Genomic DNA, 24,037 nt, shown 5'->3' on the forward strand with positions numbered 1-24,037 from the left:
ATAGGGTCTTAGAAGGAACCATTAGGGGCTACTAAGAGCTTGAGATAAGTAAGGTGGATAGATTTGTATGCACACATATCTATGATATCATGTTTAATAATTTACTGTATTGCATATTATCTTTATTGAGTCCTAAGACTCACTCTTTCATTTCCACTAACCACACAAATGGATCGGGGTTCGATAAGAAAAATACGGTGTATGTCAACAATCATCCAGATGATGAGAGTGACAATCCATGATGGGGGTGTGAATTAAGTGGTTTGTAAATATTTCATTTAATAGTTGTGTCCAACGCCATCTGTGTTTGTTGGTTGAACTTTATATATATATATATATATATATATATAATAATGGATACTTTGTGTGTGTGAATCAAAATACATCTAAATTGCAACTTGTTAATCTGCTTATAGGCCACAGGTTAGATACGAGATTTGAGTGTCATCCCGCTACTTATGAGTCTTAAACCTCGAGTTCTCGATAGTTAGAGACGGTAAAGCTTGGACCTCATCTAGGGTGCTCATATTATTTTATTCCCCTACTATTAGGGCATAATTAGCCTTCAGAATAGGAACTCTTGATATAACTTTGGGTTACGGTGCGAGGGTCAGGGCATCACAATTTGCCAAATAGAGGAGGTGGATAAAGGGATAAGAAGAAACAATACAAAAGTTTTGGTTATATTACCAATTTTAAAAAGTCTTTAAATAATAACTAATTTATGAATAATTTTATTAATATGCTAAGATTTATTTTGTTTAAAATTTTATCTAAAATTAAAAAATAAATTACAATTGTGAAGAGCCATCTAACAAATATACATTTTTTTTTTTATGTTTAGAGAAATATAAGCGTAGATAGTAAATTTATCTTAATTTTTAATAATAAGAGTAGCTTTTACCATTTTCAAAACATGTGGGGTATTTTCTGCTATTAAGATACATTTGAAAGATGATTATTATAATTAGTCCAAAAATAAATCTTCCATAAAAATAATTTTTACTTCCAACAACAATTCCACAACTCTTTACTATATAAACGCTTCAATGATTTTTCCAAAAGTATGAGTACACTTAAAATGATTAAAATTAAATTAAAAAGCCCACGAGAGTGGTAGTTTAGAATTAGATGATTTAGTACTGAATTGGAGTCCCTTAATTCCCTCGTTTAATTCTCCACATGATTGGGGTCGAAGTGAAAAGGAGCCCACAAAGGAGCGTATCCCAAGATTTAAGATGGATAATGCTCTTAGAGTATAGGTCCAGTGATTGAACAAATAATATGTCAGATTAGTATTGATAAGTCATGAGTTCAATCATCGTCTTGCACATTAAAACAAAGTCTCACACTTGTAATTTATATTCGAGTAATGCTACTTGTAGAGAAGGGTTTAGAGAAAGGCTTACCGAAATATTTAATTTTATTTTTAATTTTATTTTTTCAGCTTTTGTCTTCACCCATTTTCTCTCTCTATCTCTCCCCCATTTTCAGTCTCTCTCCCTCCCTCTTTCACTATCTCTCCCAGACTCTCTCTCTCAAGCCCATTTTCTCTCTCTCAAACCCATTGCCACCGACCGTCCCCCCCTCCCTCGCCTTGCCACTGCCGTCGCGCCCCCCACAGCCGCGAGCACCGCCGGCTGTCACCCCCCTTGCCCCGCCACCGCCAGCCCCCCCTCGTTCGCACCACCGGCACAGACATCCATCGCCCCCCACCACAGTTGCCCCCCCCACCCGCTGGCCCCTCCAACCAACCGCTGCGGTCCGCAGGTTGCCCCCCACTATCGTTTGCCCCCCGCCCATGCGTGGTAATGTGATGTGATAGCGGCTGTTGATGTTCTTCACCAGATGGATGATAAGAGGACTGAAGTCTAGTGTTGCTATTTATGACTGCATTATAGGTTGTTTAGGAAGGCAAAAGAAAATATTTCAAGCTGAATACATGTTTAATCACATACTCGAGTTTGGTACTGACCTCGACGAGATAATTTATGTAACCATTATCAATGGCTACTTCAAGAATGGAAGAGCTATTCGAGCCCGCCAACTATTTGATAATATGGTAGAATGTGGCATCCAGCTGAGTTTTCATTCTTACACTACACTTATAAGTGGGTTAATCTGCTCACTTATATAACATTATTCAGTGGTATTTGCAGAACTATTAGATGCACCAATTCAAGCTGGCATCTCGCACATTAAAATAGTGGAATAGGAGAGGGAACTGTTGTTCCATTTGCTGCATCAGAAAAGTTTGGTGCCAGGGAAACATATTCTCAAAATTTTTCTGAGATCTTTCGAGGAAATAAAATTGATTGCATTAAAGTTGAAGAATAAAATTGAAGGAACTAGATTTGTCCCAAACTTGTACTTGTGTAATTGTATGATTTCTGGACTTTGTTGGATAAATGAGATGCATGATGCTTATTATTATCTTGAATTAATGCAAAGGGCTTTTCCCTTCCAAGGTTTCTTATGAACATTTATTGGGTAGCCTTTGTGCCAATCATTCAAGTATTCATGCTTTGAGAATAACAAAGAATGAAACACGCAGAAATAACAACACTAGACTTCAGTCCTCTTATCATTCATCTGGTGAGGGGAAACGGCAGTGGGGGGACAACTTGCGGTGGGGGGCGACGGTAGTGATGGGGCGAGGGAGGGGGGACGGTCGGCGGCGACGGGTTTGAGAGAGAGAGAGAAAAAATGGGTTTGAGAGAGAGAGTCTGGGAGAGATAGTGAAATAGGGAGGGAGAGAGACCGAAAATGGGGAGAGAGAGAAAATGGGTGAAGACAAAAGTTGAAAAAATAAATTAAAAATAAAATTAAATATTTCGGTAAGCCTTTCTTTGAACCCTTCTCTACGAGTACCATTACTGTTTATATTCTCTATCAAATTTGAGGGCACAAATGACGAGGCCGTGCGAGAGCAATCATCTCAAGATTTAAGTTGGGTAAGAAGCTTATTATGCTAGTATAAAAGTCCTAAAATTTTTTATTAGTTAGTCCCTGCAATAATATAGAATAATATTATTTATTTAGACTTGATTTTTAGTTTAATTAATATATTTTTATTGAAAAATTGAGAGCTGTAAGTGTGAAAGTTGTAAATAAAAATGTGCGGACCAGATACCCACGTTCGTTCGTTGCATTTGGGAAACTTGTAAATCACCGTCCAAACAGCCCTTAGGAATGAAGTGTCGTAGAGAAATTCTATACAAACGTTTCCACGGGGAAACCGCTGCCAACGCACGCACTTACTATGAATGCTGAGCTCAGCGAGTACGCCATCAGTTGACATAAAGCCGCTCTTTATATACCACAGATTGCGTTCCCTAATTCTTCCTTCTCATCCAACACACAGTTACTTATAATTTTCTTTCTCTTAATTTCCCCCACTTTCTAGCAACTTTCTTTCTTTCAACCGTTCCGTATTATACAATTGGGAAATTGAGAAAATCTTAGCTGAGCAGAGCAGCAACAATGGTGAAATCACCAGAGGAGCAGCACCCAGTGGAGGCCTTCGGATGGGCAGCCAGAGACTCGACTGGGGTTCTTGCACCCTTCAAATTCTCCCGAAGGTACGTAAAGCCCCTCAACTAGCTACTACTCGGTGGCATTGAAATGGAATTATATATCATATATATCATGCTGCCGCTTAAAATGTGGAATCGGGTGGTGTTTGTTTGCAGGCAAACCGGAGAGAAGGACGTGAATTTAAAGGTTTTGTTCTGTGGCATTTGCCATTCCGACCTCCACCAGGTCAAAAATGACTGGGGCCTCACCATCTATCCTTGCCTCCCTGGGTACGTATAAATTATTTTTCTCTTTCTCTTTCTCTTTCACTTCCAGTAGTTTATCAATCCGATACGAGCGATTTCATTGAAAATTGCAGGCATGAGATTGTGGGTGTGGTGACGGAGGTTGGAAGTAAGGTCCAGAAATTCAAGGCCGGGGACAAAGTTGGGGTTGGCTGCTTGGTTGGATCATGTCGCTCTTGTGATAATTGTGCTAACCATCTCGAAAACTATTGTCCCCAAATGAAATTAACCTACAATTCCATCTACTACGACGGAACCCATACATTTGGAGGCTATTCTAACATCATGGTGGTTGATGAGCACTTTGTTGTCCGCATTCCAGAAAACCTTCCACTTGATGCTTGCGCTCCATTGCTCTGTGCCGGAATCACTACTTACAGCCCGCTTAGATACTATGGACTCGACAAGCCCGGCATGCATGTGGGCGTGGTTGGCCTTGGTGGCTTGGGCCATGTCGCAGTGAAATTCGCCAAGGCCCTGGGGGTTAAAGTTACTGTGATCAGCACCTCCCCAGCCAAGAAGCAAGAAGCAACTAAACACCTTGGTGCTGATTCATTTTTGGTTAGCCGCGACCAAGATCAGATGCAGGTAGCCATATTGTTCCTTGAATTTTATTTAGATTAATGTGGAATATTATTTCTATTGTTAATTAGACGTGTTTGAATGTAAATTAATAGGCTGCCATGGGCACAATGGATGGAATCATTGATACAGTTTCTGCACCTCACTCTCTCGTACCACTAATTAGTCTCTTGAAGACGCAAGGAAAGCTGGTCATGGTTGGTGCACCGGAGAAGCCACTTGAGCTTCCAGTTTTCCCTCTAATCATGGGTAATCAGTGCACATCAATAACATAATTCATCTTTAATCTCTAGGTACGCAGTTTATCAATGGTGGTGTCTCATCTGAATTATTGTGGAACGAATGCAGGGAGAAAGATAGTAGGAGGGAGTCACATAGGAGGCATGAAGGAGACGCAAGAAATGATAGACCTCGCAGGAAAACACAACATAACAGCAGATATTGAGGTCGTTCCAATGGAATACGTGAACACAGCAATGGAACGCCTTCGAAAAGCTGATGTTCGATATCGGTTTGTTATAGACATAGCCAACACGTTGAAAGATGCTTAGGCTTCCTGCCTAATGAATTTTGCTTCTTTGACTGCGTCTTGTCGTTGGGCGGTTCAAGGATAATTTGTTTTACAGTCTATTTTGTGTTAAGATCGATTGCTGAGGCATGGTCTCTCGCTACGTACTATTCAAATTTGTACCACCACATCTTATATATTGAGACGCTAATAACATTTGAGTTGTTTCTTCTGTAATGGTAGAATTTATCTATTTCTGATCTTGTTTATTGTGCTTGTTTGAAGGTAAATAGACAACCAGTAGTACAATGAATGGTATAATCGATAGTCTCTACTACTCAATCTCACCTTTTTTTTTTTTTTTTTTCAGTTTGCCTTTCGTCTTGATAGTGTGTTCAGATTGGCCTGTGGTGCTCTTGCTTAATAATTTTAACAATCATCTTACTTTCTTTTTTTTTTTTTTACTCAAAAGTCTAAATGCTATATCTACAAATAATTCTCGTAAATTAATGTGGCAGACACAAAATTTATAATAATTCTTCTTTAAATTAATAAATGTTCAGAATAATTTTATTTAAAATTAATAATAAATCTATATAATTATAAATTAGAATATAATTATTATAATTTTATATATATAACATCGTTAATTATTCATCAAATTTACCTATAATTATTGTCAAATTTGTTTGTTGTCACACACACACACACATATATATATATAGTTGGCACACTGAATAGGCCACATGAGCTGCCAATCATTATTTTATCTATGGTTAATTATTAGGATCATTATTTTTGTGTAATTTTCAGTGCTCGTGTTCTCAATTATATAAAAAAAAGTAAATCATAGGTTGAGTCTTTGGCCGACAAGGCGAGAATTGAACTCATAATCTACCAGATTGACACTAACATATTACTTATCCAATTACTCGACTTATATCTGAGATTGCTTATGGATAATCATTGAACATTAATAATCTTGTGATGATGTTTTTGGGATCGACTACCACGTGCCGCCTCTGCGAATGGACCTCGATAATCGAACCTCGGACTTGGCGATGTTGGAGCTCGGTGATAGAACCTGCAAGATAACGGAGTTGCAGGGCTAGGGTCTCCCGGGGTGGACTCCGACGCTCAAATCAGTAGAATAAATGCAAGTTGTAATAAATGTAAGAGCTGTGGAACTTTTTATATCTGATGAGGACCGGTCCGGATCTTTCGGACTTCGCACAAGATTGTTAACTTGCCATGTGTCAGCCTCTCGGGTAATCCATGTGGCGAGCGAGACCACTAGCGCGTAGGGGTATTCTTGTAATTTTATGTAATGCCACATCACTTGCCCCCCACTCATTGAACTGAGCTAAGAATCACACTGGGTCGAGGAGTAACTTAATTTCTGAGGCTATTTAACTGTAGATTTTTCTCGAGATGTGCAGGAGTATTTTTAAGTATGAGACAACTAAGCCCCAAACTCTTGAGGTTAGTTTTTTCCTCTCTTTTCTTTTTTTTTTTATTTTTATTTCTTCCATTGCTTTTTTTTATTTTATTTTATTTTATTATTTTTTGCTTTTATCTTTCTTTCTCTATTTTTTTATTTTAAAAAAATTGCATCTTCTTCCTCTGCCAGGCAAAGGTCTGCCTGGTCGAGGTCGGCCTGGCCAAGCCTCGGCCATGGCTGAGGCCGGCCATGGCCGATCTCGGCCAGCCCAGCCCCCTACTCGCTTTACTCATTTTTTTTCTTTTTTTAATACATAAATATATATATATATAGATAGATAGATAGATATTGGGTCGGCCATGGCCGACCCTTGGGGCTCTTGCCCCCCTTCCTTACTTTTTTTATTTGTTGCTTGTGTTTTTTTTTTTTTGTCTGTTTGCTTCTTTTTTTTTTTTTTTGAGATATATATATATATAAATATATATATGGGCGCACATTGGGTGGGCCATGGCCGACCCTTGGGGCTTTTGCCCTTTTTTTTTTAATATATATAAATATATATGTATTTTTTTTTTGTTAATAATAACAGAATAAGCCTTGACTTGACTAACCCGTTTCTTTGGCTTTTCTTTATCGCAGGTGTGGCTCGAGATTTTCCAAGGTAGGTCGTGCCTATTGAGCTCCATTTGGTTTGTGTCCAGCTGTGATTTTTTTTCTCTAACCTTCTGCAGTCCTTTAATTCGAGAACGAGTCAGGGCTTTTGACATTTGGATTTTAGCTACTTCCATGAGGGTGTTGATTTCCTTCCGGCCATTAGTCCGCCTTCGTCTTGGGGACAGCCTAGGGCTCTTGACCTTTGGATTGTCGCCACTCCCACGCGAAGAAGGGTGTTGAGTTTCTTCTGGCCATTAGTCCATCTTTGGCTTGTGGACGGCCTAGGGTACTTGACCCTTGGATTGTCGCCACTCCCACGCGAAGAAGGGTGTTGAGTTTCTTTCGGCCATTAGTCCATCTTTGGCTTGTGGACGGCCTAGAGCATTTGACCCTTGAATTTTCGTCACTCCCTCACCGAGGAGGGTGTTGAGTTTCTTCCGGCCATTAGTCCCTCTTTGTCTTGGGAACGGCCTAGGGCTACTTGACCCTTGGATTGTCGCCACTCCCACGCGAATGAGGGTGTTGAGTTTCTTTCTGCCATTAGTTCATCTTTGGCTTGTGGACGGTTTAGGGCACTTGACCCTTGAATTTTCATCACTCCCTCACCGAGGAGGGTGTTGAGTATCTTCCAGCCATTAGTCCCTCTTTATCTTGGGAATGGCTTAGGGCTATTGACCCTTGGATTATCGCCACTCCCACGCGAAAGAGGGTGTTGGGCTTTGAATTTTTTTCTTAGCCATTAGTCCACATTTGGGGACGGCCTAGGGTTCGTAACCCTTATATTTTAGCCACTCCCTCGTGGAGGAGGGTGTTGGGCTAGAATTTTTCCTTGGCCATTAGTTCATTTTCGGCTTGTGGACGGCCTAGGGCTCATGACCCTTGGATTTTAGCCACTCCCTCACGAAGGAGGGTGTTGGCCTAGAGTTTTTCCTTGGCCATTAGTCCATCTTCGGCTTGTAGACGACCTAGGGCTCGTGACCCTTGGATTTTAGCCACTCCCTCACGGAGGAAGGTGTTGGGCTAGAATTTTTCCTTGGCCATTAGTCCATCTTTGGCTTGTGGACGCCCTAGGGCTTGTGACCCTTGGATTTTAGCCACTCCCTCTTGGAGGAGGGTGTTGGGTTAGAATTTTTCCTTAGCTATTAGTCCACCTTTGGGGATGGCCTAGGGCTCGTGACCTTGGGATGAGTTTTTCCGTAGCCATTAGTCACCTTTGGGGACGGCTTAGGGCTCGTAACCCTTGGATTTTTCTTTGGCGAAGTGTTGGTCTTCGTGAGATTGCTATTAGATGGAGAGAATCCGAAGTCTTGCCATTAGTCGTAAAAAAAAGAGTACAAAGAGGTTCGAGGAATTTCCCTCCTCATTGAAAAAACTTCTTTAAGTTTTGGACATTCCAGGTATGCTTCAAGGACTTGCTTTCCATGTCTTCTAGTCGATATGTCCCCCGAACTTAAGGATTCTATCACCCGGTACGGTCCTTCCCAATTCAGAGTTAGTTTATTCGCGTCTCGAGGATGGCTCACGTCGAACCGTCGCAATACAAGATCTCATGGCATGAAACTCCTAGCGTGGACTCATCGGCTATAGTACATAGTAATGCGGCTTTTTGGATTTGCGACAAGTCTCCGAGCTCATCCATCCCCAGCGGGCTGTTTTCCTTCTCTCCGGGACGGTGTCTAACTTCGCTCTCGGAAGCGATCCTGAGTAGGAGACCTTCTCCTATTATCCGACTTGAACTCAACTCTACCCGAACTCATGCCTTCTTGGCCAACGAAATCTCGAAGGTAACCCCAGTTGATAAGCTTCTGAATATCTTCTTTTAACTGGATGCAGTCCTCTGTAACATGACCATGGTCGAGGTGGAAATGACAATACTTCCTTTTGCTTCGAGTGTTGGGTGGAGACCTCAGCGGTGGAGGACGCCGCAGATAATCCTTATCCTCTAATGCCAGTAAAACCTCTGCTCGACTGGCATTGAGGGGAGTATAACTCACCGGGCTGCCATGGGCACCCCCAAAGCCCAGGCGATCTTGAGTTCGAGAGGGGCGATAGTCCGTCTTCTGTTCCACCACCGGCTTTTTCTTCTCATTTTCTCTTTTTTTCTTGTCCGGTTGTTCAGCCCGCTTCACCTTCATCACCTCTTCAGCGTTGATGTACTTGTTAGCCCGTGTAAGGGCTTCTGTGAAAGTACGAGGTGGAGTCTTGGCCAAGGACTGAGCGAATGGTCCAGCCCTCAAGCCATTCTAGAGAGCCACCATTGCGATCCGCTGATCGAACTCGTCAATGCTCAACGCCTCCTCATTGAACCTAGCCATGAAATCCCTTAGGGATTCACACTGATTTTGCTTGATGTTCACCAGAGCCATGGAAGACTTCCGGTGGCGCTTCAAGGGAGCGTAATGGGCTAGGAAACAGGTCTTCAGCTCTTCCCACCTATTGATGGAACGATGGGGAAGGCAGGAGTACCAAGTCTGGGCATGACCTCCCAAAGTAGCCGAAAATGACCAGCACCACCCGATTGGACCAACATGTGAGAGGAGAAAAGTTCTACGTGATCATAGGGGTCAGTGCTTTCGTCATAGAGCTTGATGGATGGGATACGAAACCTTTCTGGTGGAACCTCTGACATGATGCCTTTGCTCAAGGGTTGGTTAGAGCCGAGGTGGGGTAGCTCTTCCTTTCCCTTTTTGATCTCCTAGACCTGCTTCTCCAGGAAATGCAATCGCCTCTCCTGTGAAGTTCCTCCTCCTCGTGAGGGGGAAGAAGTAGATCCCTCCGCCTCAGAGGGGTGGATTTCCTGGCCCGACTGACGGGATTGACGAGGCTCCCGAGTAGGAGGAGGTGACTGGTGCTCCGCCCGTTGAGAGGGCACATGTGGATGAGGTTGTTCATTCTGGTGTAGATAACCAGTCAACAACTCAGTTAACTGTTGGACCTGATTCTCCAGCCTGGTGAATCGGTCCTCTGATATTGGATTGGCTGGAGGTAGTGGATTATCCCCTTGCGGTGGGGCCTCTAGATTAGCACCAGCTTGGCTACGGGTCACATCCTTACGGGGAGACATGTAGTTAATTATGGTCAGGAGCGAAAGTCGTGTGATACTTGTGGAAAGACCGAGGTCCGAGGTGAGGAGTTGAAGTCCGAAGCGCGAGGTAGGGAAAGAAGAGGCTGGCGAGTTTGGACATCGGCCCCACGGTGGGCTCCAAATGATAATGGTTTTTGGGACTGACCATCACGTGCCGCCTCTGCGAATGGACCTCGATAATCGAACCTCGGACTTGGCGATGTCGGACCTCACTAATAGAACCTCAAGACAACGGAGTGGTGGGGCTAGGGTCCCCCGGGGTGGACTCCGACGCTCAAATCAGTAGAATAAATGCAAGTCGTAATAAATGTAAGAGCTGTGGAACTTTTTATACCTGATGAGGACCGACCCGGATCTTTCGGACTCCGCACAAGATTGTTAACTTGCCACGTGTCAGCCTCTCGGGTAATCCATGTGGCGAGCGAGGCCACTAGCGCGTAGGGGTATTCTTGTAATTTTAGGTAATGCCACATCACCTTGCATATTCAATCTCTAGATAATTATTTAGCAAATTAAATGACGGGGTCTTTTTATGAAAGGTGGAACGACTGCAACAATTACTGGGAGAAAGGGAAGAAGTTTGTAGCTCATTGGTTTCTAAATCTTATTAAGGTTTAATAAATTTTTAATATATAGTATTTTTTAATTAAGATATGGGATAATAAATATTAGATATAAAAAATATTATAAATATTTATTTTTTTTAATTTTTTTGTTAAATTTATCTCATGACCCTTTAAAAAAAAGTTACGTGACTTCTTGTCTTAATTTTTTTTAGATATGCTCGTCTCTTTCTCCACAAAATAAACATATCTTAAATCTTACAAATAAGAAAAAAAAAAATACGCTTGTATCTTTTAGTACATTCCAAAAAATTTAACAAATAGTTTGATAAAAAATTTAAAATATTTTTTAACTTTATCTTAATCATTTCATATCTTGATCCGAAAAGCATTATTTTGATATTCTCTTATCTAATTTATTTTAATAAACACTATCTTAGTAAATTTTAAATTTAGGTAGACCAATCACAATTAATACAACACTTATTTATCTCATTGAATTTGTAAATCCCCCTCCAAACGACCTAAGTTCTCCTATTCATAGAACTCTTGATTTTTTTAAACCCCCCCTCCCATTCATCTACCTTCACATGTCATACTAGCATTTAATGATTTTTATTAATAAAAACTAAGAATCCAAAATTAAAACAAAAATTATCACGAGGATAACTAGGGTTGATGAAGGTTTAAGGGTCGATCACCATTCGAACTGTGATATATCTATACTCTCTTTGTGTTTTTCATAGTTCAAAGTGTTGGGATTTTCAGCAAGAAATCTTAATTAGTTTTGAAGAGTATTTCCTATTCTTATTATTGGTTTTATGTTTAGTGTATAATCCTATTTACTAGTTAGTTGTTAATTATTGTTAGTCAATGAAACTTTAACCTTGGTGAATAAAGAAACTAATCTATAAAAATGATACTTGATTTGTTATTAAAAGTGTGCAAATCACTTGTGATAGACTAGTGAGAGAGCTAGTAATTGGGACTTAGGCTTAGAGAGAGAATATTGAGTTTTATAGTTGTAAACTTTATTACATAGTGATATTTTTCTCTATCATCCTAATGGCCATGATTTTTTCCTTTTAGGATTTTTCACGTAAAAATCTCTTGTATTTGAGTGTGATTAGATATTTTGTTTATCATTTTTTTGCCAACAAGTGGTATCAGAGTTTTGGTTATCGATCACCTAGTATGCCTAAGATATATTAAGCATATTGAAGTTTGATTGTGAAAAATTCGATGGGAAGATCAATTTTGGTATGTGAAAAATACAAGTCAAGGATATTTTGATCCAATGCAAGTTACACAAGGTATTGAAGGGCAAACCATCTCTTGAAGGCTCTAACAAATCTGGCAAAGAAATAGCTAGTTCTGAAAATTCGGTGATGAACGATGATGATTGGAAGGAACTTGATTTGAGGGCTACAAGTACAATTCGATTATGCCTAGCCAAGAATGTTCTTGCTAATGTTCAAGGAATATCTGGTGTAAAGGAATGTTGGGAGAGGCTTGAAGAATTGTATCAAGCAAAAAGCATATGCAATTGATTTTATTTGAAGGAATAGTTTCATAAATTGTAGATGATTGAAGGTATGAAAATTTCTAATCATTTGGGGTCGCTCAATGGAATTGTTGTTGAATTAGAATCAATTAAAGTGTGTTTGATTGTATTACCTAGAATTTAATTCTAGGTAATATTTCCTAGAAAACAAAAATCATCCCATTCTCTTGGAAAATGAATTCCATGGAAAGAAACTTTAAATGCTTGTACCATACATATTTTTTCATAGAAAAATTAAGAGTGTTTGATTATTTTTTATAAAAAAATGTGTAATAATTACATATTTTTCATGATAAATATGTGCAATCAAACACACTCTTAGAGTTAAAATAAAAGATGAGGACAAATCGTTGAAACTCATCTGGTTACTTTCACCTTCCTATGCACACATGAAGCCTATCATGATGCATGGGGTCCAAGTAGAAGTTTTGAGGAGGTGGCAAATAAATTAATTTATGAAAAAATGAGGCTGTGAAGTGAAGATAAAACTTTTGAGGATTTAGCACTTGTCAGAAATTAGAAGGATTACTCCAAGAAGAAAGTGATATGTTAGAAGTGCAAACAATTCGGTCATGTGAAAAGGGATTGTCGTGCTGATAGAGCAAGTCTGGAAAATGGCTCCAAAGATTGTGACGCTAGAGGTTTGTCTCTCAATATTGTGTGAGATGAAGATTTCCTCTAAAGAGATGGCATATACGTCCTCATGGCATGTTAAACCACTAAAGTTGCCATGAAAGAGGATGTGATACTTTTGATAGGTCCACAAGTTTGCACATGGGCATTGGCTTGGCAGTGATGTAAGGTGTGTGGTGGAAAGAATGTCGATGGTTGAAGAGCTCCCAAGGAAATCAAGCATGGGGGTTGTACCATAATTTTTTAGCAAGATATTTTTTGATATTATGCTATAAAAATCCTAAGGCAGTATGTGCCTAAGTAGTTGTACCTTTTATAGTAGGGTACGGTGATCTTGGTGATTGACATCATAGTGATTATCGATAATAGATAATCATGGTCGTCGTCGGAGAATGGGTGAATGTTTTTAGGAATTTTCGCCAAGATGGTGGTTTGTTGGGATTTTTAGCAAGAAATCCTAATTAGTCTTGAAGATTATTTTATATTCCTAATGTTGGTTTCCTGTGTGTAATCCTATTTACTAGTCAGTTGTTAATTGTTGTTATGCAATGAAACCTTAATTTTGGTGAACAATGAAACTAGTTTATACATAAGATACTTGATTTGTTATTTAAAGTGTGCAAATCACTTGTGAGAGACCAATGAGAGTTAGGAATGGGGTGTAATTGGGACTTGGATTTAGAGAGAGGATATTGAGTTTTGTAGTTGTAAACTTTACTACATAGTAAAATTTTTCTCTACTGTCTTGACGATTGTAGTTTTTCACTTTTAGGGTTTTTCACATAATTTTTTTTTGTATTTGAATGTGATTAGATCTTTTATTTTTTTTCCAACACCAAGGTTGTCCTAACAATCTTCTGGCTTAAATGTGCCTTGAACTTGATATAAGAAAAGAAAGTGGAGTCAAGTCCCTAATGAATTTTCGATGCTCACGTTAAATAGTTCGTTCAAAAATAATATAGTAGTGATGCAATAAATGGTGATAGGATTATACTACAGGGCTAGACAACCTTACAGAATATGGTCCAAAAGACCAAAACATCCTGGCCCAAAATACAAATTTTCAATGAATGCCACTGCCAGCCATTGCCTCTCATCTCTCGCTTCTCCTATGGCTGCCGACCGCTGCGCCTCGCTTCACATTGTCACATCGCCTTGCCTTGCCGCCAGCATCGTCCCCTCGCCTCACCGCCCATCGCTGGATGCAGCGAGGTGCGGCAAGGCGAGGCGAGGCAACGATACTGGCGGCGAGGCGGTGTGGCGATGTGAGGTGAGGCGCGACGGTCTACGACCATGGGAGAAGTGGGAGAGGAAAGAGGCGAGGGCTAGGCGCGCAGCCATGAGAGAAGAAGAAGAGCAGAGAGGCGAAGATTGAGCGGGGACAATTTCATCTTTTTGCTCCATTTCAGTAACCCCGTTAGTCACCCTCTCTGACTTTTCAGACTTATCCATGGAGATAAATGTCATACCTAAACCCTTGGGCACTGCACCTTTACATTGTTTGACTGTAATGTTAGTATGATCAAGATAAGGCCACATTGACAGTTAGATACGATCCTCTAGATGGACAAGGTGGATTGCTTATGGGTCCCAACTTTGGGCCTTACCCCACCTTAGTGATTGTCTAATGCCAATTTTAGAATAAACCTAACCTGTTTGGACACTATGTCTTCATACCCAATATCCAATTTAGGTTACCTTAGACTTTTCTAAAATACCATCGTTATGGGTATTCATTGTAAGTTTGTCGATTAAAGTATTGAAAATAAATGATTGTGAGTATAATAGGGATTGTTTATCTAATTTCAATAAGATTTGGAAATGCCTCCCCCCATCCCTAAAGTCCCTGCCTTTGCTTAGTTGGCCTTAAGGGACAGATTAAGGGGGTGTTTGGGGCAGTGGTTTAATTGCTTATAGGCTTTGAGCGAATCTTGAAGGCTATATAGTTTATTTTGTTACACATTTATTAAAAATTAAATAGCTTAAATACTACCAAAGTTAAACACTATTTCAATAACGTTTTAGAAAAGTTTCCCTATCTTTTCTCAAATATTTCTTTCTTTGCCCTTAAATTCTAATATTTCTTTCTTTGCCCTATTTAAAACTCTAATATTTCTTTCTTTTCCCTTAAACATTATCTCCTCCATTGTCGCCTCTCTCCCATCTCCTTCTCGTTGTTGCCTTCATCATCCCCATCTCAATCGTCGCCTCTAGCCCCATCGTCGTCGCCTCCATCTCCTTTTTAATCACTGCTTCCGACTTCCTTCATCATTGTTATTAGTAGTGTTTTCGTCGTCACCATCATCTCCTATCGTTGCCTCTGCCTCTATCGTTGCCCTGCCATTCTCGTTGTATAACATATATATATTTAACGTACATATTTAATATTTTTATGAATTAAACCTAAATTTAAATATAAAATATTGTGTTAATATATTTTTTAAGAATTATATATAATTTATCAACATCTAGTTATAAAAATTTTAGGCTTAATACATAATTTAGTCCCTGAACTAATCAAAAAAATGGCGTTAAGGATATTAACTAAATTGTGCTCACTGTTCATCCCTGGACAAAATAATTTATACACTTTTAGTTCTTGACTTAACCGATGTTAACTGAGACGTTAACTTTGCCACGTCACGCTGCCACGTTACCTACACGTCACTCTTCAGTACTGCCACGTCACCACGACTTAATGCAGTTTTTAGTCCCTAAACTAATAAAAAAAAATGACTTTAAGGATATCAACTAAATTGTGCTCACTATTCATCCTTGAACAAAGAATTTTTATACACTTTTAGTTCCTGACTTAATCAACGTTAGCTGAGACGTTAATTATGGCTCATCACGCTACCACGTCACTCATAATATCCACATCTATTGTCCATATTTTTATATAAAAAAAAAAAAAAACAACAACGTCTCCACAGTTGGGTTCCCCGACCACAGCCATGGGGAGGCTAGGTTCCTCGACCCAGCCGTGGCTAGGACCGAGAACCTAATGGTCGGGCGATTAGCCTCCATGGCCGTCAGCTATTGGGGGTTGGGGAACCCTAGAACCTTGGTCCCCGACCCCTGGCCATTCTCTGATTGCTGGGTTTAGGGTCCCCGACCCTCGGTCGTTCCGAGGTGACCAACAATGGCTGAATCAACGATGAGTGCAAAGGCAAGAATGGTCCAAAACGAGGAGAGAGGGAAAAGGGGGAAAAAGGCTCCCCATGGCCGCCGGCAGCCATGGCTGGGTGTGTGTTGAAGTTGTTTTTTTTTCAATAAAAATATGGATAGCAGACGTGAATATTATGAGTGACGTGGCAGCGTGACGAGGCAAAATTAATGTCTCAGTTAACGTCGGTTAAGTTAGGGACTAAAAGTGTATAAAATTATTTTGTTCAGGGATGAATAATGAGCATAATTTAGTTGAAATCATTAAAGCCATTTTCTTTATTAGTCCAAGGACTAAAAAATACATTAAGCCCTGGTGACATGGCAGTGCTGAGGACTGACGTGTCGGTGACGTGGCAACGTGATGAGGCAAAATTAACGTCTCAGTTAACGTCAGTTAAGTTATGGACTAAAAGTGTATAAATTATTTTGTCTAAAGATGAATAGTGAGCACAATTTAGTTGATATCCTTAAAGCTATTTTTTTTATTAGTTCAGGGACTAAATTATGTATTAAGCCAAAATTTTATCAGTTAAACATTAATTTATAATTTATTTTAATTAAAAATTAATATTTTTGTGAATTTTATTTATATTATTTAGTAACATGTTTATTTTAATTTTTTTTGTTAAGTTCTATAACTTATTAGCTTTTTCAAATCAAACACATAACTATATAAATGACAGTTTAAAATATATTTATTCAAATACGTTATTAACTTAAATACTAATCAATTTAAACACTTTACACAATTTTTAAGTAGAAAGACTTAAAAGCCACCTTAAAAAATGGTAAGCCAAACAACCACTAAGCATGTGAAGGAATTTCAATAGTTTCTCTTTTTGAAGAAATTTCTCTTTGAGAAAGGCGTTAGAATGGTTCCAATAGCTTACATTGCTCTCTATGTGCTTCGATATGTTTGGCTTACCCTTTTTTTTTATTGAGCTTATAAGGCTTTCTACTTATAATTTGTGTAAAGTTTAAAAACTAACTAGTGTTAAAATTGATAGCATATTTAAATAAATATATTTTAAACTATCATTTATATAGTTATGTGTTTGGTTGGAAAAAATCGATAACCTATCAGAACTTAACAAAAAAAAACTAAAATAAATATATTGTTGAATAATACAAATAAAATTCATAAAAATATTAATTTTCAATAAAAATAAATCATGAACTGATGTCTAACTGATAAAATGTTAAAAATATTAACACAATAGACATTAACATATATACATATATATATGTCAAATATATATATAAATATAGAGATGGATGCCTGGGCGGTGGATGATGGAGGAGGAGGCAGTAGACGATGGAGGCGTGAGCAGTGGACGACGACGATGGAGGCAGTGATGGAGGCTGGAGGCCGTAATTGATAAAGATGGGGTTGAAAGCGAATGTCGATGGGTATGGGGATGGGGATGAGGCTGGAGGCAGCAACTGCCACGAAGGAGATGGAGGGAGGTTGTGATAGAGAGAAGACAAAGAGATGAAAAAGATGGGTAAATATTGAAAATATGGTAGTTGTTTGAGAATAAAATAGTAAAATACTTGATCACTAAAATGACGTCTTAACAACTTATTTGGAAATGCTTGGGGGATAAATTTTTCAAAATACTATTAAAATAGCTTTAAAGTTTGGCACTGTTTAATTTTTTAGATTTTGAATAAATGTGTAACTAAATAATTTATGTAACTTATAAGTTGAAGGAGGAGATTATAAACGGTCAAACCACTAAGCCAAACACCCCGTGAGTTAATTGATCATTTGTTTGTTTAACATGGGGATACAAACGAGATTTCATCCATTTATGCACATGCTTTTTTATAAATTTTATACTTATTTGTTGTATTTAAATAAACCCAATCATCTAAGATAATGACAACTTAAATGATAATCCATATTACACTTGGATCTTCAACACAACTTTGGTTCTGTGTAGTGCATAAACATATAATTTGTTGTTTGACTTAATTAGAAATTGTCCTTTGAACAAATTGGTTTTGTTCTTGTCCAATTTCATTTAAAGGCAAACCTCACAAATAATCCTAAGAGTAACTCCAACAAGAGTTGCCATTCGGGGTGCCATCTGCGTAACTGTCGAAATGACACCTCGAAATACAAAATGTCCACTCCAACGGGAGTGGCATATGAATTTGCAAAATGACAACTTCCCTTATCTGGTGCTATTTTTATAACTCTTGAAGAGAAAAAAATGAAAGTTGCATTTGCCAACAATAAAAAATCCAACGGTTATATTTTACATTATATATATATATATATTTACCTGAAACAGGGGAGACAAGGTAGAGCAAGAGAGAACCAGAAGCAGAAGGCGAGGGCGAGCAGTACTGAGTGAGAAGAACAACAAGGCGAGGGCGGGCAGAGCTGACGAGGGCGAGGGAGAGGGAAAGATGGTGACCGGTTAGGGTGAGAGGGGCGAGCCGTGAGAAGGTAGGAGGGAAGAGGGAGAGGCGCAAAAGGGGGAAAGGAAGTTTTTGGAGAGGAGCAAAAAACTATATATAGTCAATTATATATATATAATTGTTTTTATTTTGATTAATTGATAGAATTTATTTTAATTGATTATTTGAATTTAAAATTTGATAAAAAATATTAAAATATTAAAATGGCACTATAATTTTAGCACTTGCCATTAGAGCAAATTTATTTTTTAGAGATACTATAACACTATTTAAAGTTATAAATAAGTAATTTAGGATCTCAAAATAACACTCCTCCTTAGAGATGCTCTAAAGCATCAAATTTTACAACTACACTGACTGTATGTCTTCTGCTTCGTTTGGCTATATGATTTGATAGCTTATAAGCTATCAAACTTATTTTGTTATGGGTGTGGATGATTTAAAGAGATTAAAAGTTAAATAGCTTAAAAGCTCTCATACTAGCTTTTTTCAAAAGTTATCTAGCTCCAACTTTTTCAAAATGTTACCTTAGCTTATTTGAGTTGACTGAGTAAATGACGATTTTACCCTCATAACTTCAATTTATTTCCAATCATATCCATATCTTCATCGTCTGCATCAACTCATCTCTCGTCGTTAGACCCATCTCTGGCCGTTGCCATCACTATCGCCGACACCCTAGCCCGTCGCCGTTGGCGTTGCCCTAGCTTGTCACCATCACGTTGCATCTCGTCGTCATCCCAACCATAGTAATTTGCATCTCGCCATCGCCCCAGCCCCTCATTAGCCGTCGCCATCTCCGTCATCCCAATTTCTATAGTTTATATATATATATTGTGTATATATATTAATCTGTAATATATTTGAAGGAAAAAAAATAAAAGATATATATATATTATATTAATATATTTTTAATAATTATATATAATTTATCAATATCTAATAATAAAATTTTATATTATTCAACAATCAACAATATGTTTATTTTTATCTTTTTATCAAATTCTAATAGTTTATCAATTCTTTTAAATCAAACACATAATTATTAATAAATAACTTAAAAATATATTTATACAAACACATTATTAGGTTAAGGGAAATTCTATCCCCAGCTCGACAAATTACTCTCTATAGCCCACCCCATGCAAAATTATATCAAAATTTTAAAATTCTCATTTTAACCCCGCCCACTACTTCCTCCGACCATCTCGACCGCCGCCTCACCTCTCTCTTTTCCTCCTACACTATATACACACATACACACAAACACATAGAGAGAGAGAGAGACAACGAATGGGTCGGCCACACATAGAGAGAGAGAGACAGACAGTGGGTCGGCCATGGTCGATCCACACACACACATTTATATATATATATATATATACACACACTCACACACACACATATATATATACACAAACACTCTCACACACACACACACATATATATATATATATACACACACACACTCGCATGGCCGCGGCCATGGCAGCCATGGTTGCGGCCATGGCATCCATGGTCGCGGCCATGGCCTCAAACCTCCGCAGTCGCGGCCATGTAACCGGCAGTCGCACACACACACACACACAAACCAGCAAGCGTGCGCGCGCGCGCACACACACACACACACATATATATATATACATATACACAGCATGGTCGCGGCCATGGCAGCCGCGGCCATGAAACCCAACACACACACACACACATATATATATACACACACTCACACACACAAAAGCATGGCCGCGGTCGTGGCAGCCGCAACTATGAAAACCTCCGCATCTCACGGTGCGGGGGTTTCAGCAACCCCCGCACCGCGAGGTGCGGGGATTTCAGCAAGCCTCGCATCTCGCGATGTGGGAGTTTTGAAAACTCTCTCACCGCAAGATGCGAGGAATGCCTGTACCTCACGGTGCGAGAATTTTAAAAACCCCCGCACCGCGAGGTGCGGAGATTTCATAAATCCCCGCATCGCGAGATGCGGGGAATGCCCGCACCTCATGGTGCGAGAATTTCAGAAATCCTCGCACCACGAGGTGTGGGGATTTCAGCAATCTCCACACCTTGCGGTGCGGGGGTTTTTGAAACCTCCGCACCGCAAGGTGCGGAGGTCTTCATGGCCGCGGCTGCCATGGCCGCAGCCATGCTTTTGTGTGTGAGTGTGTATATATATAGTAAAAACCATGCGTGTGTGTGTGTGGGTCGGCCATGCCGACCCACTCTCTGTCTCTCTCTCTCTCTATGTGTTTGTGTGTATGTGTGTATATAGTGTGGGAGAAAAAGAGAGAGGTGAGGCCACGGTCGAGATGGTCGGAGGAAGTAATGGGTGGGGTTAAAATGAGAATTTTAAAATTTTAATAGAATTTTGCATGGGATTGGCTGTAGAGAGTAATTTGTCGGGCTGGGATAGAATTTCTCTTAGGTTAAACACTATCCAACTTAAAAGTTTTATATCACTTAAAAAGTTAAATAGCTTAAAACTCCAAATTAAAACTCATAGCCAAACTAGGTCTTCGTAATAGGTGGGTATCATCGTTAAGAGTCAAACTATCTGTCGTATGAATTAGATCATCGATGAGCTCATTGGCAGTTCAAAGTTGATCTACGTCTCTCTCTCAAACAATTTCAAGAGATATATACTTTATGTTTTATCATTGATTTAGTTGGATCAAGCCGTAGGACGAGAACTAGAGGATTCACAACGTGGCTTGGCTCCACTCCCGTGCAGAGATTCTCCAAGATATTAGTTTAACTAGAATTTCTGTTAGGTTTCGAAACAAAATCATTTGTCTTTTCACTCTTTAACTCGAAAAAATCTCATAACAAAACACCATACAAATTTTAAACTCAAAACTCTAAAAAATTCTCTACCATTAAGCTATCACATGGTGGTTTAAAAAATTAAATGAATGTAGGAAAGGTTGGGATTCAAATTCAAGTTATTTTCCTGGAAAACCATGCGTGCGAAGAAAGAAAAAATGCGACCCACCCACTGGCTTGCGAATGCCTGATCTCAGCGACTACGTCATCCCATGCCAGCAGACAGACCCAACATTGTGTATATATATAGACAGAGACAGAGAGAGAGAGCATCGGCATTCCAACACAATTGCCTTCGCTAATTACGAACTCTTCTCCGTGCATCTTTTCTTCCTATCATTTATATTTGGCAAAACACAAAACGGAGAAATGGCAAAATCCGCTGAGGAGCAAAACCAAGTGAAGGCTTTTGGATGGGCAGCCAGGGATCCATCTGGAGTCCTCTCTCCCTTCAATTTCTCCAGAAGGCAAGCCCCCCCGCCCCCAATTACTTTTTCATAATTTTTAATTAATCTTTGTTGATTAATGCCATAGATTGTGTTGTTTTGGCGGTGAAGGAATTGAATAATGTTGCTGAGTTCTTACATAAAACAAAAATGCATAAACCCTAAACAATATATATGGCTGACTTTTATTATATATATGTTACGAAATATGGAAATGAATAATGAAAATATGCATGTTTGCAGGGCCATTGGAGAGAAAGACGTGAAGTTCAAGGTTTTGTATTGTGGGATTTGTCACTCAGACCTTCACTGTATCAAGAATGAATGGGGCAGCACCATCTATCCTTGTCTCCCTGGGTAATCGTCTCCATCCTTTCCTCTTTTAGGTTCTCTTTTCTTTTCTTTCTTTGTTATATTAGGTAACTTCAGTTCTCTTTTCTTGAAATGTCTCACCAAAATAAAGATATGGAAATGGTATTTTGGAAACGTCATTTATTGTATATAGGTAGATTCTAAAGTAATTAAAACAAGACAACACATCTAGAAACAATAACCACTGGCTTGCAAAAACTTTTCACAGATTGCCTCTAAGATTTATGTATGCTATTTAGCAATAAAACATATCAACTACTCATGGCTAAATATGTCGGGCCCGTCTCATTTTTGATTCCTTTACTAATTCAATATCTGATATGAGGCAACCTCGTTGAGAATTGCAGGCACGAGATTGTAGGGGTAGTGACAGAGGTGGGTAGCAAGGTCCAAAAATTCAAAGTTGATGATAGAGTTGGGGTGGGTGGCATGGTTGGATCATGTCACTCTTGTGATAGCTGCGCTGACCATCTCGAAAACTATTGTCCTAAGATGAAGTTGACTTACAACTCTATCTTTTATGATGGAAACCCCTTGTTTGGCGGTTTCTCCAACATCATGGTGGCCACCGAGCATTTTGTCATCCGTATTCCAGACAACTTACCTCTTGATGCTTCTGCCCCTTTGCTTTGTGCCGGCATGACTACTTATAGCCCACTCAAACACTTTGGACTCGACAAGCCTGGCTTGCATGTGGGTGTGGTTGGCCTTGGTGGACTAGGCCATATGGCTGTTAAATTTGCCAAGGCCTTGGGGGTTAAAGTGACGGTGATAAGTACCTCACCTACCAAGAAACGGGAAGCAATCGAACATCTTGGTGCCGATTCATTTTTGGTTAGCCATGAACAAGATGCGATGCAGGTAGCAATTAATTAATTGTCTCTCCAATTTTGTTACAATCAATGCGAAATGATATTTCTCTTGTTATTTTGACGTGTTTGAATATTAATAGGCTGCTATGGACACAATGGATGGCATGATTGATACAGTCTCTGCTCCACACCCTCTTCTACCATTGATTAGCTTATTGAAGTCTCATGGAAAGTTGGTAATGGTCGGTGCCCCAGATAAGCCACTTGAGCTTCCCGTCTTTCCTCTTCTTATGGGTAAGCATGGAAACTGGAAAGACATCAATAATTCTGTTTCTTTAATGCTTAGATATATGTTGAATGATCTCTCATATATATGAAATTTTCAAATGATCAATAGGAAGGAAGATAGTGGCTGGGAGTATCATCGGGGGCATAAAAGAGACACAAGAAATGTTTTATTTTGCCGCAAAACACAACATAGGAGCAGATATTGAAGTGATTCCAATGGAATATGTAAACACTGCAATGGAGCGCCTGCAGAAAGCTGATGTTAGATATCGCTTTGTTATAGACATAGGCAACACGCTAGAAGCGGCCTAGTTTGACCTGTCTTTGTGTGCCACTCTTGTTGGTGCAAGAGTCATGTTTTTGTTTTCTTTCTTTCTTTTGCCTACAGTCAAGTAAGTGATACGAAGAGTTCGTACCAGTGAATTTTAAGTTCAATTCTTGCCCTTCTAGTGAAGTAAAGTCTCACATCTACAATTTATCTTATTTATCGAAATCAAAGAAACAAGTGACAGAAATCGAGCAAGGGAGATCATTCCAAAAATTATGTTTCTTTTGCATTATTGGCACTGATGTTTATCTATTTTCATGTACTTTGCATCCTATTGGATCTTATTTTGAATAAACAATAGCAATAATCTCTTTTGGGTTAACTTTTTGTAGTTAATGGATGAATTTATTTACGAGGAAAATGATATGAAATTGCAGCGATTAGATTTGTTCAGCTTGAAAAATTGAGAATTGGTCTAATGTAATCAATAATCAATTGATTTTTTTAATGAATTACGAGTTCAACCAGAAACTAATTAAACTACGGTGATTCAACGTCTAAATTCCTTTGAATCCTTGA

At 39.1% G+C, this 24,037-nt stretch overlaps 2 protein-coding genes across 2 annotated transcripts; both read left to right on the forward strand.

Annotated features, from left to right (window-relative positions):
* The first annotated feature begins 3,347 nt into the window (after nucleotides 1-3,347).
* Nucleotides 3,348-5,148, forward strand: LOC127803377 (probable mannitol dehydrogenase). The gene is made up of 5 exons (XM_052339551.1): nucleotides 3,348-3,581; nucleotides 3,693-3,806; nucleotides 3,896-4,409; nucleotides 4,499-4,652; nucleotides 4,752-5,148. Exons 1-5 carry the CDS (start codon nucleotides 3,484-3,486, stop codon nucleotides 4,952-4,954), a joined length of 1,083 nt encoding a protein of 360 aa, XP_052195511.1. The 5' UTR covers nucleotides 3,348-3,483; the 3' UTR covers nucleotides 4,955-5,148.
* Nucleotides 5,149-21,551: 16,403 nt separating this feature from the next.
* LOC127804914 (probable mannitol dehydrogenase) lies at nucleotides 21,552-23,673 on the forward strand. The gene is made up of 5 exons (XM_052342012.1): nucleotides 21,552-21,739; nucleotides 21,962-22,075; nucleotides 22,438-22,951; nucleotides 23,043-23,196; nucleotides 23,300-23,673. Exons 1-5 carry the CDS (start codon nucleotides 21,642-21,644, stop codon nucleotides 23,500-23,502), a joined length of 1,083 nt encoding a protein of 360 aa, XP_052197972.1. The 5' UTR covers nucleotides 21,552-21,641; the 3' UTR covers nucleotides 23,503-23,673.
* Nucleotides 23,674-24,037: the final 364 nt, after the last annotated feature.

This window comes from Diospyros lotus, chromosome 6, assembly GCF_014633365.1.
Source record: "Diospyros lotus cultivar Yz01 chromosome 6, ASM1463336v1, whole genome shotgun sequence".
In the NCBI taxonomy this organism is placed as follows: domain Eukaryota; kingdom Viridiplantae; phylum Streptophyta; class Magnoliopsida; order Ericales; family Ebenaceae; genus Diospyros; species Diospyros lotus.